The sequence below is a fragment of the Halichoerus grypus genome, chromosome 6 (assembly GCF_964656455.1).
Source record: "Halichoerus grypus chromosome 6, mHalGry1.hap1.1, whole genome shotgun sequence".
NCBI lineage: Eukaryota > Metazoa > Chordata > Mammalia > Carnivora > Phocidae > Halichoerus > Halichoerus grypus.
The window spans coordinates 156825632-156840964 of record NC_135717.1 but is presented as its reverse complement, the minus strand read 5'-3'; the positions used below and the strand labels follow the sequence as shown (position 1 = coordinate 156840964).

The following is a 15333-nucleotide window of genomic DNA, read 5'->3' as shown; positions in this document are numbered from 1 at the left end:
TGGTTTTATAATTCCGGGAATCTTGTATTCTAAATGTATATCTGATCTTAATTATGTCACCAATGAACAAGAAGAAAATGGGAACATTTTTCATTCGTCAAGGCTCATAATAATTTTAGAGCTATTTATGAACACGTCTAAGAAATTAATTTGGCATCTCTGATTTAATACTATTAACTCCGTTATCTGGGTCCAGCTACTTCAATGCTGTAATCAGCATAAATAGTGCATAGAGTACAGAACACCATTTAAAACCAGATTTGTGATTTGAATTTCAGTCAATTTCATGAAATTAAGTGGATCTGAAATTCCATTCTGATAACAACAGGAAAGCCATTTTAATAGTGTCGGTGGAGAATAATTTAAATACTTGTTGCTGAAAATGAAACAGAAAAGGTCGTCTGTTTAGAAGCCATTCTTCTGTTCTTTGGGGAGTTTTTCTGGTTTGCTGCCCTTGGTGTTTACTTGGGGTCGTTTACATGAAAATAGGAACTTTATTGCTTCTTAGGATATCACCAACTCTTATTTCCCATCCTGATTAAATAAGTATCAGTCTTTGGTACAGTAGCTAAAGTTGCACTCACTGCACTCACTAGAGCCTTTCCCAACTAGAAGCGCAGGCTTGCTGTTATCCGGGACTATTGTGTTGTGAATTAGAACTCTCACCAACTGAAAATGGTGTGGCTCTCAACTTGCAGTTAATTTTCAGTTTGAACCTCAAGTTGCTATTTTCTCTGTTTTCAATATGGTGGCCTTGAAGGCCAAAGTCCCAGAATCAAGTCCACCCAGGGGGAATACTTTAGGACACAGATGATCTTAAAAGTTGATATATAGTAATATCATTAGGCCAAAGTACTGTAGATTAAAGCTTGACCTGCTTTACTCTTTCGGTGGGGGAAAAAAGACCTTTTCAATCCAATGGTATGCGTTTTAATTGAAATTAAAATTTCTTTCCCAGTAAGAAGTAAATCAGTATGGTTCTTTATTCTGAGAAATATTTCCTTAGTGTACTTTGTTAACAAAGATGCCTAAGATTTGGCTCCTGCTCTCACTGACTTCAGTTCAGTGGAGGAGTCTAACATGTTAACATTTTAGTTCCCCCAGAGAAGTATCACTGTAGAGGGGTCTTCATGTGGCCCGTAGCCTGCAGGAGCATCCTAGCTGATCCCCAAAATGACCTGCAGGCAGGGTCTCTTAAAGTCAGTTTATTAGTACCAATAACAGTTAACACTTGAGAGCCATATAGCAGGCCTTGCACACGTGATTATGTGCATTTATTCACTTAATCATGAGGTCAGTATTGCTATTGTCCCCACTTTTCATATGAGGGAACCAGGGCCAACGAAAGTTAAGTAACTTACCCAAGGTTACCTGGCCAGCAAGTGGTGCATCCAGGGTTTGAACCGGGGTGATTTACCTTTACCACCAAACTCCAAACCCTAGGCTGTACCACCCCTCTAATGAGCCAGTGGAACATTTATTGTCCTGAGTTTTAAAACAGCTGAAAATGTGGATCATTTATATTGATGAAGAGCTTTAAGAACCCTCAAAGACTCTGTAAAATTAGCCAAATTAAACCATTTAGGTACAGACATATGTAGTAATTTGGAGTACATTCCAATCTGTTAACCTAAATAAAAATTTCAGGAGTGTTTTTATTGCATCCTAAGCAACTATATTTTTTTCCACAATACTTACTTAAACACATGTACTTTGCCCCAGCACAAACCAAACACAATTTTCCCTCTTCGGAAACATCTGGAGTGTTTGGTAGTCACAATCGGCTAATTTCTAAGTTTATCTAAACCTGTTTATTCATCTCTAAGTTCCCTTCCTGTTCTGAAGCAAAGATAATTCTACACTGATGTCCTGGTGTTTAATTAGACACATATTATTTCAATCAAAAATAGGCCATCGTAAGCTAAGGTGTGTGAGATGATAGGAATTCACATCATTCTACAATATGGAATCACAGGTTAACCAGCCTTTTCCCTCTTTAACCTGTCTTACGATTTTTCTAATAGACTTGACCTGTTAGAGCAGTTTTAGGTTAACAGAAAAACTGAGCATAAAGCACAGAGTTCTTGAATATATCCTCTGTCCACCACGACCACCCTCACAGTTGCCCTTATTAGTAACACTTGCATTGGCGTGGTACCTTTGTCACAGTTCTGAACCAACATTGTTACGTTATTAACTAAAGTCTGTGGTTTACATTAGAGTTCATTCTTTGTCTTATACAGGGTTTCGGGTTTTGACAAATGCATAATGTCATGTATCTCCCCTTACAGTAGCACAAAGAATCGGTTCATGCCCTAAACCTCCCCTCTGCTCCACCTGTTCATCTCCTCTCCCCTGCCCCCACAGCCCCTGACAACCACTGACCTTTTTATTGTCTCTATAGTTTTGCCTTTTCCAGAATGTCATATAGTTGGGATCATACAGTATGTACCCTTTCCAGACTGGCTTCTTTCATTTAGCAATATGCTTTTAAGCTTCCTTCTTCTACATCTTTTGTGGCTTGACAGCTCTTTTCTTTTTAATCACTGAGTAATATTCCCTCGTGTGGAGGTACCACAGTTTGTTCATCCGTTTATCTGTTGAAGGCCACCTTGGTTGCCTCTAGGTTTTGCAGTTATGAATAGAGCCGCTATCAACATTTGTATGCAGGTTTTTGTCTTAAGATTTTTTTTCTCCTGGATTCAAACCCTCTTAAAATTATCTTCTGAATTGTGTTTAGTGAAGAAGAATCAATAGGAACTTACATTAAACCCTGATAATTTTTTTTAAAAGATTTTATTTATTATTTGACAGAGAGAGAGACAGCGAGAGAGGGAACACAAGCAGGGGGAGTGGGAGAGGGAGAAGTAGGCTTTCTGCGGGGCAGGGAGCCTGATGCGGGGCTCGATCCCAGGACCCTGGGATCATGACCTGAGCTGAAGGCAGACGTTTAACGACTGAGCCACCCAGGTGCCCCAAACTCTGATAATTTTTTTAAGCAAAACTGCAATTTTTGTCTTATCTTTCAGAGTTTTCTGCAATAAAACCCTAAGAGATTAGATATGTCTTGATATTGAGGCACACTTGTAGGAAGATTGAGTTCTGTGAATTATTTTGCTCTTCAGTAGGACAACTTGGCTGCTTATTTCCTTTACTATGACAGCTTTATAGACCTTTCTAGTTAAAATTAAAATCTAAAAACATATTAGTAATGTGTGAGGAGTTTTAAGAGATGTCTGTTTAATCTGAACATACTCATTTAGTGCTGCCTTTTATGTTACTGGTTGGGTTTTCCAGCTAACTCTGTGCTCAGAGACAGTCTTCATTTTTGAAAGGACTCCTGAGGGTAAGCATTAGTTCTAAGATCCAGAATACGATGCCCCCAAAGGTGTTCCCCATGGAACACAGAACCTTCCTTCTGTCACCCCTCATGTCACACTGTCCAAGCTCCTGGCTCCTCATGCCCCTGCCCCTTAGAGGGCAAGAACCATGTATATTGTATCCCCAGGGCCTGCCGCAGCTTAGCTTCCTTTTAAGGTGGTTTTGATGGTTCAATAAAGTAATGCCTATAGAGAGTCTGCTAGTTCAGTAAAACCTCAAAAACACATTGACCTCTTCCTCCAAACGTTTGAAAAACAAGTAAGTTGATGGATAGATTTGCTTTGGATTATTTCATTTGTTTTCCCTCAACTATAATGCCGGTGTCCCAATCATTTCCCTGGTTTTCTGTGTTCACAAATATGTAAGAGAGTATTCAAAAACTCGGGCATCCTGCACTCTTATTTCCAGTTTTTAAAGGCCATCACCAAAAGGGAGAGAAAACAATGGGAAACTGTAGATAAGATGGTAAATGTAATTTTGCAGTTTTATATTTTGGGAAGGTAACTTGTTCCTCAATTGACTGGGAGATAGCTTGCCTCTTTTAAATAATGTGTCCACAGGACTGAACTTTACAAAGCAATAAAGACGTTGCTTTGGCCTTTTGGTGTTCTCTTTGGTATAAGTAACTCCCACTTCAAAGATTCTAAAATGTACAGTGGTTGGTGAAAGGCCAGATGAGGGTCTAGTCCTTTTTGCCTCCCCAGACTTACACATACCCCATCCCCCAGCCCTAAATTTTGCCTCAGGGTATGATTATCACTAATACACAGTAGTCAGTCACTTCTCTAATTAGATATACCATTACAAAACATGTGCTGTACGAGGCGGGCCATTATATTCAATTTAATACTCTGTGAAATCTGACTTTCTCTAATCCCACAGTTGTTGATTAGTATTGTTCACAGGTGTCTGCTCAAGGAAATTTCTCTTTCAAAAAAAAGAAAAATATCTGTTTTCAACTACAATCAGGTAGAAATCTGCCTTCTTGATGCAAGATGAGAAGTATTTTAAACTTATTTTTAAAGTCAGGAATAAGCAGATCTTCTGGCAAATATAGGTTGGGGAATCTTTATTTCCCAAAGGGCTTTGATAGTTCAGATACCACAGTTCAGCTTTCTTGGTGAGTCTGTCCCCTTCACTTGTCTCATTTTTAAACTTTCAATCTAGAGGCAATTCTAAAGTTGAATTTTCAGATATATAGATTTCCAAATAATTGTGCCTTGGTTGAAGTGTGAAAGCTGTCTTTTTTCTGTGCTTGTAAGGAAACAAATTAATGTTGGAGAATGGATTGGAAAGCTGGGAAAAAGATTTTAGAATTAGATGGAAATGTTAAGAAGCCTCTTTGATCTTAGAAGAGACTCCTGAAACACCCTCACTACTTCACAGCACCAGAAGATGTCATGGGCGGCCTCTGCCTTTAAGTCCCACATGTCTAAGGTCGTCTTTGGTTCCTTCTACAACTCCAGTCTATGGGGAATTGTCGTTCCCAGAAATCATCTCAGGGCCTACTACTTAGGAACCAGGCTGGGGGGAAAAAAAAAAAAACTTGTAAACAGCTGTTTTTTTTTTTTTTTACAAGTCTCCATTTGCCCAAATTTGCCCATTTGATTCTTCAGGGAAGAATCAAATATTTCCTCTTTCGTTCCCTCCCAAGTACTGCCCGAGCCAGGTCAGTACAGGTTTAAGCCCACAGATGTGAACGTGTATTAAAATGACAATACACACAAAGAAACAGCATTTCTAACTGCCTGCTGCTGAGCTTTGCTTTGTGAGTGTTTTCCTGGAGGTCCTCCCAAAGGAGGACTCAACGGTCCCAATCCTTTCATCCCATATCGGCTTCATATCCAAGTTCTCTTACTTTTTTGTTTGTTTGTTCCTGTTGCTCTTGTTACTGGCTCTTTTCCCATGTAACACCCTCACTACTCCACAGATTTCATGGGCCGCCTCTGTCTTTAATTCCCACTTTGTCTTAAGCTCTCTTTCTAAACGAATTGAGTCCATTGTCCTCAGTCCAGACGTGTGGCTCTGCTGAACGCTCCCTGTTGCGGCCGCCATTTCACTGCTCTGCTAGCGAGCAGCCCAGAGGGGATTCTATATGCTCACCCATCTTGATTTCACTTCTCTCTTTTGCTAGTGGGATGCCATATTTTGGAAAGCAGCTAAGTGAAAGCATCCATCCTCAGAGTAAGAGTAATAGCTAAAATCTATTGGTGCCCACTACATGCTGGGCACCGAACTGCGTAATCCTCACAGCTCTCCAAAGTAGATGATGTATTAACATACCCATTTTACAGACGAAATAATGAAGACATAGAAGTTAAATACCTTTACACACAGTGGAGCCAAGACAGGAATCCAAACATGCCCTTCTGTGCTCTTGTTCGCTGTAGTGCAGTCGCTTCTGGAGGAAGGAGCCTAGCGGTGGGTCCCCTCATGAATTTAAGATGAACACATACACACACACACACACACACACACACACTCACACTCTGCAGTTGTACTTATGAGCGATGGATTAAACAGGTTGGTGTGTTTTTTCACATGTTTACATTTGGCTTTTTAACTAAAGATTATACATTTTTAAAACTTCACATTTTATTATTACAGAAGCAATACACATTCATTGTTACCCAGTTTTAAAATAAAGCTACAAAAAGGAGAAATAAAAGCAATTGTAATTTTGTCACACAGAGATGGTAAACACCTCTCTGTTAACACCTTGTTCATATGTAAGCCTCCAGACTGATTCGTCATGCATTCATAGGCATCCCTTTCCTACAAAGAAATAGAAATATTCAGTGCCTACTGTTTTCTAATCTATTTTTAACATAACAATATATTTGAAAATGTTTATTCCAGTATATATTCATCTGCAGTATTACTCGTAGTGGTTGAACAATATTCCAATCCATAACTGAACAAAACTTACTTAACCAGTTCCCCTTATTGGTCATTAGGTCATTTTGAATCTTTTCAAATTATAACCAGTACTGTGGGCAACATCCCCATACCTAAATCTTTTGCAGCTGGTCTGATTATTTCCTTAGAATGAGCCACTAAATGTAGAGTGGCTAGGTCAAAAGTATACACATCTTAGAAACTCTGGTAAAGTATTGCCAAATTGCCTTCCAAAATATTTGTTCCAGTTTACACTCCCAGAAGCAGTACACAAAAATGTGTTGATGTTTGCTTGTCACATCTCTCAAGGGCATGTACTTAATATCTTGGATGTGCTCCTAGTTGAGGGAGAACTGGGGAACTTTTATGAGAAACCATACATCTTCAGCATGACCCCGGGGCTTATCAGCTCTGTCCGATCAACATCTATTCTAGATGTAACTCCAGAATCTATCTTTATGACCTGAACTCTTTATTTTATGTGAAGAATGTTTTATACTTTCACAGCCCCTGAAAAACTATGGAAGATTAAATAATTCTTGTTATTTGCTCTGAAGACCAAGAGCTGTAACTAAGTGCTAACTAAGGATTTTTGGAAATCACTTGTCAAGTGGAGGATAGTGTGTTTTCATAAATTAACTGCTCTCTGAATTAATGTAGGATGCAGTACAACTGAGTTTACATGCACAGCAGCGGAGAACAGTTCTGACAATGACTTTCAATCAAAAATCAACTATATTTTTAGAGCAGAGGTTCTCAAACTATGGTAGCAGCCGCATCTGGAAATTTGTTATAAATGCAAAATCTTTGCCCCTACCTCACTTACTGTCTTAGTTTGTTCAGGCTGCTGTAATAAAAATACCAGACTACAGGGAGAAATTTATTTCTCGTGGTTCTGAAGGCTGGGAACTCCCAAGGTCAAGGTGCTGGTAGATTTGGTGTCAGGTGACGGCCCTCTTCCTGGCTCATTGACGGTCATCTTCACTGTGCCCTCTCACGGTAGAAGAGGCCTCTCTTATAAGCCCACTAATGCCATTCAGAGCTCTATTCTCACAACCCGAGCACCTCCCAAAGGCCCCACCTGCTAAGACGTTGGGCATTAGGACTCAACATAAGAAGTTTGGGAGATCATAGACCTTCAGTTCATCGCACTTACTGAATCAGAAACTCTAGGTGTGGAGCCCAGCGATCTGTTATTTAACAAGCCTTCCACAGTATTCGAACGCTCACAAAAGTTTGAGACCCACTGCCTTGGTGCACTGGGCGTTCCGGTTAGGTCTGCCGGGTGGACAGGCTGCCCTGGTACAGTCAGGGCCCGAGGAGTAGAGATGGAGGGCACAGCCGTGCGCTGTGCTAGATTCGGCCAGGGTGTGTGAGTTACACTTGGCAGTGCAGTAGCCGTGTCCTGTGCCCGAGGACTCGTTTGAGTGGCTGCCTGCCCACCGTCTGCTCTTGTCACATGGTCTCAGCGAGGTTCTGTATTCACCCAGCCCTCGTGTCCAGTTATCATGACAAGAAAAGCCCTTGAGAGATCATTTAGCCTCATTCCCCCACCAAATGAGACTTACCCCTAAGTCATTAGTGACAAATGAGAGTCCAAACTATTTTTAAAGACATCCAGAGGGAAAAACTTCCTAGCTGCCCCTAATAATCCTCCTGCCCTCCCGACAAGTCTTTCCTTTTCATCTCCATGCTTACAATTTGAACCAGTTTCCTATTACAAAAACGAACACTTAGCCTTTCTCTCCTTGAGGCTGACAAATCACAGAAGTCTGTGAAGCTTTCCCATCCCATAGGAGTCTCCTGGCATGTCTCTGATCACATTTGTGGTTCTGCAAGTTCTTCCAAGGCCTTCATGCCTGGCTCTGGGCACCAGGGCTCTCTGAAAAGTTTGCTGGCTCTTCGTGCGTTGAGAAGCTGGTACTGTGGTTCTTTCTTATAAAGCTGGGTTTGTGCTCATTACCATACCTTAATTCATTTGCTCGTTCTCTTAATAATCATGGACTTCAGCAGCTGTTAGATTGAACCCTATGAAATTGCTGATATGGCTATGTCATAGGGTTCAACCTAAGACCATGTGCTAGTCATTATGGGGGAGACAAGAAACAAATCAAGAAAGGTGTGGGCCATCCTCAAGGAACCCCCCCATGGAGTGAGGAAGACAACCCTAGGACCAGGGCAGTGAACCCCAAGGGAGAGCAGCAGAGGGTCTCAGGGCAGGCCTTCAGAACAAGAGACAGCCATCCTGTCAGGCTGGGAGGCCACACGAGGCTTTCCCAGGAAATGACCTTGAGACTGAGTTCCAAAGGGTAAAAGTGCATTTCAAATGGCTGATCTGTGGTCTGCTCTCTGCCTCTTACAGTCTCTGCAACATAACTAGTTTTGCTGAATACAAAATACGATACCGCTGGTTTTGTGCATTTTTTAAGTCGTTTAAAAGTCACTTAGGGCTACCAAACATAATTGTTTGATCCTATTTTAATTTACTTGCTGAAACTGAATACAATAATTAAGCTTTGAAATGAACTAAAGAAAATATTATGTGGCCAAATTAACAGTTATGACTCAGCACTTGAATATCTAACTAGAAAGCATTCTCAGGGTAGTCATGTGTGGGTTAAAAATATAAGTTGGATGGCAGTAGACCATCCGGAGATCTATTCCCCAGTCTGTGTTTAAAATACACTGGAAATGAGCAGAGTATTGTAAGAATGAAGGGTCGGTGACATCCTCCCCATGGACTGCCTCACTCTGTTCCCTCTTTGTACTGGTTATGGGGCACAAATGATTCTCATTAGGAACATAAACATCACTCCAGACTCAAACGCAACATTACAGCTCACAACTGAAGTGCTCCCTGTCGTAAACCTCTTTGCTCTCACTCACACTTAGAAAGTCATGCTCTGAGACCAGAGCATCCCTGCAGTCTCAAAAGGATATTCTCATACTGTTGATTCTGCATTAGAAAATGAGAAACTGTTTCTTTTCAGGGCATGCTATAAGGATAAAATAAAAGCACCAGTGGCAATTTCTGACTCGATACAGAGATTCCAAGCAGTTCATAGTTTATAGTTTAATTTTTTTTTTTTAAGATTTATTTGACAGAGACAGCGAGAGAGGGAACACAAGCAGGAGGAGTTGGAGAGGGAGAAGCAGGCTTCCCACTGAGCAGGGAGCCCGATGTGGGGCTCAATCCCAGGACCCTGGGATCATGACCTGAGCTGAAGGCAGATGCTTAACAACTGAGCCACCCAGGTGTCCCCATAGTTTATAGTTTAAAAGGAAAAGACAAAAGATGGTATTGCTTTCTTGGGTGAATCCAAAAATCCCTCTTTAAAAAAAAAATGTTCTAAGAGTGTTCAATTACTTTCCCTGTTAAGAACAGTATCTCAGGTGCCCACCTCCAGATACAAGGGATATACAATCCCTATTCCGTGTAATGCTTACAGATAATACAAACCCAAGCACTAAATATAAAGCTGGCTTTGTATTTAAGATTCAAAAGTTGCATTTTAGTTTAGGTTTCAGAAATGTAGCATCCCTTTATAACTAAATATTGTTTCTCTTGGAGTAATAAAAGGATGATAATCTTATTCTGGGAAATTGTGAACAAAATACAATTGACTATCACTGTAATGCTTTTTCAGCAGAAGAGCAAGATGCTATAAAGGTTAAGTTAATTTGGGGCATTACCCACGAGTGTTCAGCTGCTAAGGTATCTGGAGGTCCTCATTACAAATCAGTCTCTCCTGTAAAACTGGCATTGAAGGGGAGGGAATTTGAGAACTGGGGAAAGCCTCAGAAATTCCACAAAGAGGGCGCCTGGGTGGCTCAGTCATTAAGCATCTGCCTTCGGCTCAGGTCATGATCCTGGGGCCCTGGGATCGAGCCCCACGTCGGGCTCCCTGCTCAGCGGGAAGCCTGCTTCTCCCTCTCCCGCTCCCCCTGCTTGTGTTCCCTCTCTCACTGTGTCTCTCGCTCTGTCAAATAAATAAAATCTTTAAAAAAAAAAAAAAATTCCACAAAGAGTGTGGCACAGAAAAGAAAACAACTAGAAACAAAAGAGAACCATCACATAAGGTTTGCCCTGAGCATTTTACTGAAGAAGAGAATTCTGTTTATACAAATAAATAAGGCTTGACTGTTTTAACATATGTACATATATGGGAGCATTAACTATCCAGATAGATCACAGAGACTGCCGTGGCCCAGGGGCAAGCGCTTTGTAACTTGAGCAGTGGTCCAGCCTAGGGGGCCTCCGTCCCTGGGAAGGAGGAGAAAACCGGCATTGCATTGCAACTCGTAAGAGCAAATGGAGACAGTGGGACGCGGGCGGTCCGTGATTGCACTGAGGCCCTGCTCACTTTTCGATATCTATAGAGCCTTCATAAAATGAAGTAGGCCCTTATTGGATTTCTTGCCTCCTTGATTATTCTCCCTGAAGACTCAGTATAATTTGCTTTCTTTGTATGTATTTTCATCTTTCGTTAAAGTAACGTATGAAAAGACCTCTTTGAAGGCTCGGTCAGAGTACACCCAACAGAAAATCCCCTGAAAGAGGTTGGATTTTTATCTCTCATAGAATTATAAAGGCCTTAAAGGAGGAGCATGACATTGAAGGCCCGCCAGAGCGCCTCTGCAGCCAGCCAGGGTCCCGCAGCTTCTTGTCAAGGCGCTGAGCGGGAGAGAAGTAGGTTTGGACTCCCGCGGGGCCCGGTGGCCCCCCCCCCCAGCGCCGCCCTCCACAGGTGGCACAGACCACGCACGGCCAGCAGCAGGGGCCACGCCAGGATGGCCTCCAGTTAGGAAAGCAGGGATCCCACGAAAGAAAAAGAAATGACCGGACTTTTATGCTTTCTTCTTTGTTCAGCTTGGCTGAGCGTACGATGTAGAATCTTCGTATCCGGACCCAAACCACCACTGATGCCTTCATTTCAGCCTAAGAGCCGGTGTCCCGGCCTGTCTGTTCCTCTCCGCTCCCTCTCGCTCACATTCGGTGCACAGATCACTGTTCTTTCCTCTGCGGCCACCATTCTCCTCAAGCTGCTCTTAATAACATCAGCAACACATTTCTCTAGTTGCTAAAGCCAGCGATGTCACCCAGAAGACCCAATAAAAATAGCAGCCGCTACGTGTGCCAGCCATGGTGCTGGGCTTTGATTTTTCGGGCCTTTTTCGGTCCTCAGGGCCCCGGGCGCCACCCCCACCTTCTAAGGAATCTGCTGCTTGACCTCGGCGACATGGCGCTCAGCCTTCTTCCAGCTCTGTTTCAGCCGCAGTGACTGAGACAGGGGCTTCCTCGCCCTCTTGTTCACTCCTTGAGCCCCCTCATCTGCTCCCATCTCCTCAGGCACCCCCTCGATATGGATGGATTCCCAGATCAGATTCTTATTTCGCATTTCCTGCTGGACATCGCCACCTGATTATGGAACTGAGCATGCGCGGGAGGATTTCATGCCAAAGCCTGTTCCCCTGTCGTGTCCACTCATCTCAGGAATGGCCTCTTCATCCGTGAGTCCTCTCGCTCACTCATCTTCCATGGCACATGGGTTAGCAGAGCCACTTGAGTCTCCCTCGTCAGAATTACAGCTCCCTTTCCCCTGATTGTGCCTCTGCCACAGTCCGGGGGCTTAGGGTCTCCCTTCAGCCTCAGCTGTCCCAGTGCTTCCAGTCACCAGCATTGTCTTTCTGCCACCCATGCTCTACTTAAAAACTTCCAGGGGATTCTAGCTTGGCAGAGTAAGTCACAATCTTCCAAACCTACTGTACCAGCCTCATCTTCCACCAATTACCCAAACCCACTATATTATTTCTCATTTCGTGTATATGTTGATTCTTCTGCTAAAACAGCCTCTTCTGTCCTCTTTTGGCACCTGGAAAATCCTTGTTCTTCCTTTAAGAGCCAGCTCAGTCAGCCCCAGGCAGACAGTGCTTGGTGAGTGAGTAATGAAGGCTTGCCCCACTCTCTCCTGCGAAGTGAGGCTCTCCCTGCTCAGTACTCTGGAGGCCTTCTGTTCCTATCACTGGTGCATTTATCAGCATTCGTGTCGTAGCTTCTCTTTGTGGTGTGTAGCTCCTGTGCTGTCCCTTCCGCTCCCTGCCCCACACACACATCGTTCCCAACCCTCTTTCCCACTGAGCCCAGGTACGAGGCTCAGAGTCTTCTCAACACAGCCCTTGGGACAGCCGCTTTCCATAGACTGTAGTTTGCACACAACCTGAGGTCTGTTTGACATGTCCTGAAGTAGACTCAGAGTTTTCCCAACACAGTGGGCTGCCTGCTATAACCACTCAATTGCTGAATGGATAACAAATGGTTTTACTATCTCTTTTTTTGGATTTTTCTTAATACTAAATGAAATGTTGATATTTTAATCTTATGTTAGCTATATATTGTTTCATGGTATGGATAGATCCTTCTGATAGAATGTATTCGTGCCAGGAAATGAGCGAGGTAATTTGTTGAAATCCATTGTTACTCTTTACAAAGAATTCCTCACACACACATTCAGTTCACCAGGCCACTGCCCATGCCGGCCGTGGCCCGCTCTCTGTACAGAGTTCAGTCCAGGATTTTGCCTTAAAGTCCATATACTGAGTGTTGTTTTTTCTAGCTTTACCTTTGATTTATCTTGCACACTTTTTTAAAAAAAGATATTTATTTGAGAGAGAAAGAAGGAGCAAGCGGAGTGGCAGAGGGAGAGGGAGAAGCAGACTCCCTGCTGAGTAGGGAGCCCAACTCAGGGCTCGATCCCGGGACACTGGGATCATGACCTGAGCGGAAGGCAGACGCTTAACCGACTGAGCCACCCAGGCACCCCTGTTTTGTACATTTTTAAGAGTTGGTTGGATAATGCATTAAAAAGATAAAAAGTATCTAAATTTCTTTTTTTTTTTTAATTTTTTTTTTTAAAGATTTTATTTATTTATTTGACAGAGAGAGACAGAGTGAGAAAAAAGTATCTAAATTTCTTTGGCAGGGCGCCTGGGTGTCTCAGTCGGTTAAGCGTCTGCCTTTGGCTCGGGTCATGATCCCAGGGTTCTGGGATCGAGTCCCGCATTGGGCTCCCTGCTCTGTGGGAAGCCTGCTTCTCTCTCTGCCCCTCCCCCTGCACTCATGCTCTCTCTCTCTCACAAAAATAAATAAAAATCTTTAAAATAAAGAAATAAATCTCTGTCAATCACGAAAGAAAACTAGCAAGTCCAGGTAATTTAAAACTAGTTAAAAAGCACTTCAGGAGAGCAGCTATTTTCTATACTGTATGAAACATTTAATAAATACTAAATAGTAACACTCCTACTGATGCATCCTCTCTACGTTTGAAATAGGTGTAGTAGCTATCCAAAAGATGTGTCAAAACAATCAGGAGAACATGAAACACCTTATCCATGGCTCAAGTGAAAGATGTAACATAATTATCATTTTTAAGTTCAGTGAGTTTCATTCACCCTATCCAACTAAAAGCCTTCTTTAATTCAGGTCACATTTCGGAATTTAAAAATGGAAAATTGGGTAATATTTCCCCCCAATTCCCTTCCTAGCCATAAGACAGGTGGTTGTGGGACACCCGCAGTGGAAGGTTCTGGTGTGTCAGGCATGAGGCAGTGTGGCGCAGCGAACAGTGATGAGGGGACAGGAAGGGAGAGACAGGGTCTGAAAAGCCCACAGCCGTGCCTACAAGAGCAGTTGCGCTGCATCCGCGTTTACCTGTAAAGCGTGTTCTCCATGTACCGCCTCAGGACTCTGTGCTCTTGGTGAATTATTGAAATGGTTTCCTCACCTTTTTATGTGTTTTCTCTCTCCTTTTGTTCCCACCTGTCTTCTCTGGAAAATCCATCAGGCTAACTGTCAGGTAGGTTCTTCTCGATGTTTAATGTGATTATTAGGAGGAACCGTGGTGGGAAATGAAGTACACAGACTAGGGTGACCCGTGATGAATGATCAAACTGAACAGAAAAGGCACATCCTCAACTGTGGAGAAACTTTCCGCAGATGCATAAAACTCCTGAGGCTGCAGACTCGCAGCACATGAAGCAGGAGGGAACACGTATCATACATAAGAACTTAGCCTAAGGAAATCTAGTGGCTCTAAATGATTAAGTAGGTCACCTGGACCGTCCGGTTTTGCTTTGGCTCAACACACGGGCTGTTCTGGAGGGCTTCACTGTGGCAGGGTGGTATTCTATCCTGCGTAGTCACCCGCTGTGGTGCTGCAAATACGTCAGCTCGTAGGGATTTGGCCAGGTTCAAGAAAAATTCACAATGATGTGTTTAAGTCCCTATTTTAACTACATGATTCAGACCTACATCGTGCCTTGAAGAAAGAGTGACTGGGAGAAAGGGGGAGTGGTGGCGTATGTTTTGTTAATGCCAAACTCACCCTTGGCGTTAACTCTGACATGGTTTAACTCCAGTCAAAGAACGGTTGCTTGAAATCGCAGTAGGAGACAGAGCTGTTCATTTCTCCCTTTGGTGTCAGCGAAAAGGAGTATTCCTTCACCCACGGGAAGCGGCAGAACAAGCTCTTTTTAGATTCTCAAGTGCAAGACAGACACTTTAGAAGCCCAAACCGTAGCCGAGCCCAAGAGAAGAGAGACATACATTTAAATTAGTGTGTTTGGGGTGTGTGTGTGTGTGTGTGTGTGTGTGTGTGTGTGTGTGTGTGGTTTTTAAGTTGGGCTCATTTTTATCGTTCAAGAGGAGAAATTATGTGCTTCTGTTGCCATGCAACACAAACTGCTCTAACAGCTTTCTGATTTTAATTTCAGAAGTCTACAGAGCAAATGAAGAAGGTCCCCACTATTATTCTTTCGGTCTCTTATAAAGGAGTCAAATTTATTGATGCAACAAATAAGGTGAGTACTGCGCTTCTCTTTGGTTTAGACGCCAGATACACTCCTGGGCATATGATCTAAAATCCTTTGCTCCCGTCATGCCCAGCATCTCCCCTTTTATTCACATCCTGCCCCCCACCTTTCTGCTCCCTGAACACAACTGTAGGTTGTGTGCGCGCACACACACACTCTCTCTCTCTCTTTCTCTCTCTCACTCAT

At 42.9% G+C, this 15333-nt stretch overlaps 1 protein-coding gene across 9 annotated transcripts in view; it reads left to right on the top strand.

The window, feature by feature from the left end:
• Positions 1-15333, top strand: part of ANKS1B (ankyrin repeat and sterile alpha motif domain containing 1B) — a 1091613-nt gene that overhangs the window by 1040315 nt on the left and 35965 nt on the right. For all 9 annotated transcript variants that reach the window (XM_078076455.1, XM_078076454.1, XM_078076453.1 and 6 more), the window contains 2 exons: positions 14121-14132; positions 15049-15135. In XM_078076455.1, coding sequence (XP_077932581.1) covers positions 14121-14132; positions 15049-15135 — 99 coding nt within the window. The remainder of the gene's footprint in view (positions 1-14120; positions 14133-15048; positions 15136-15333) is intronic.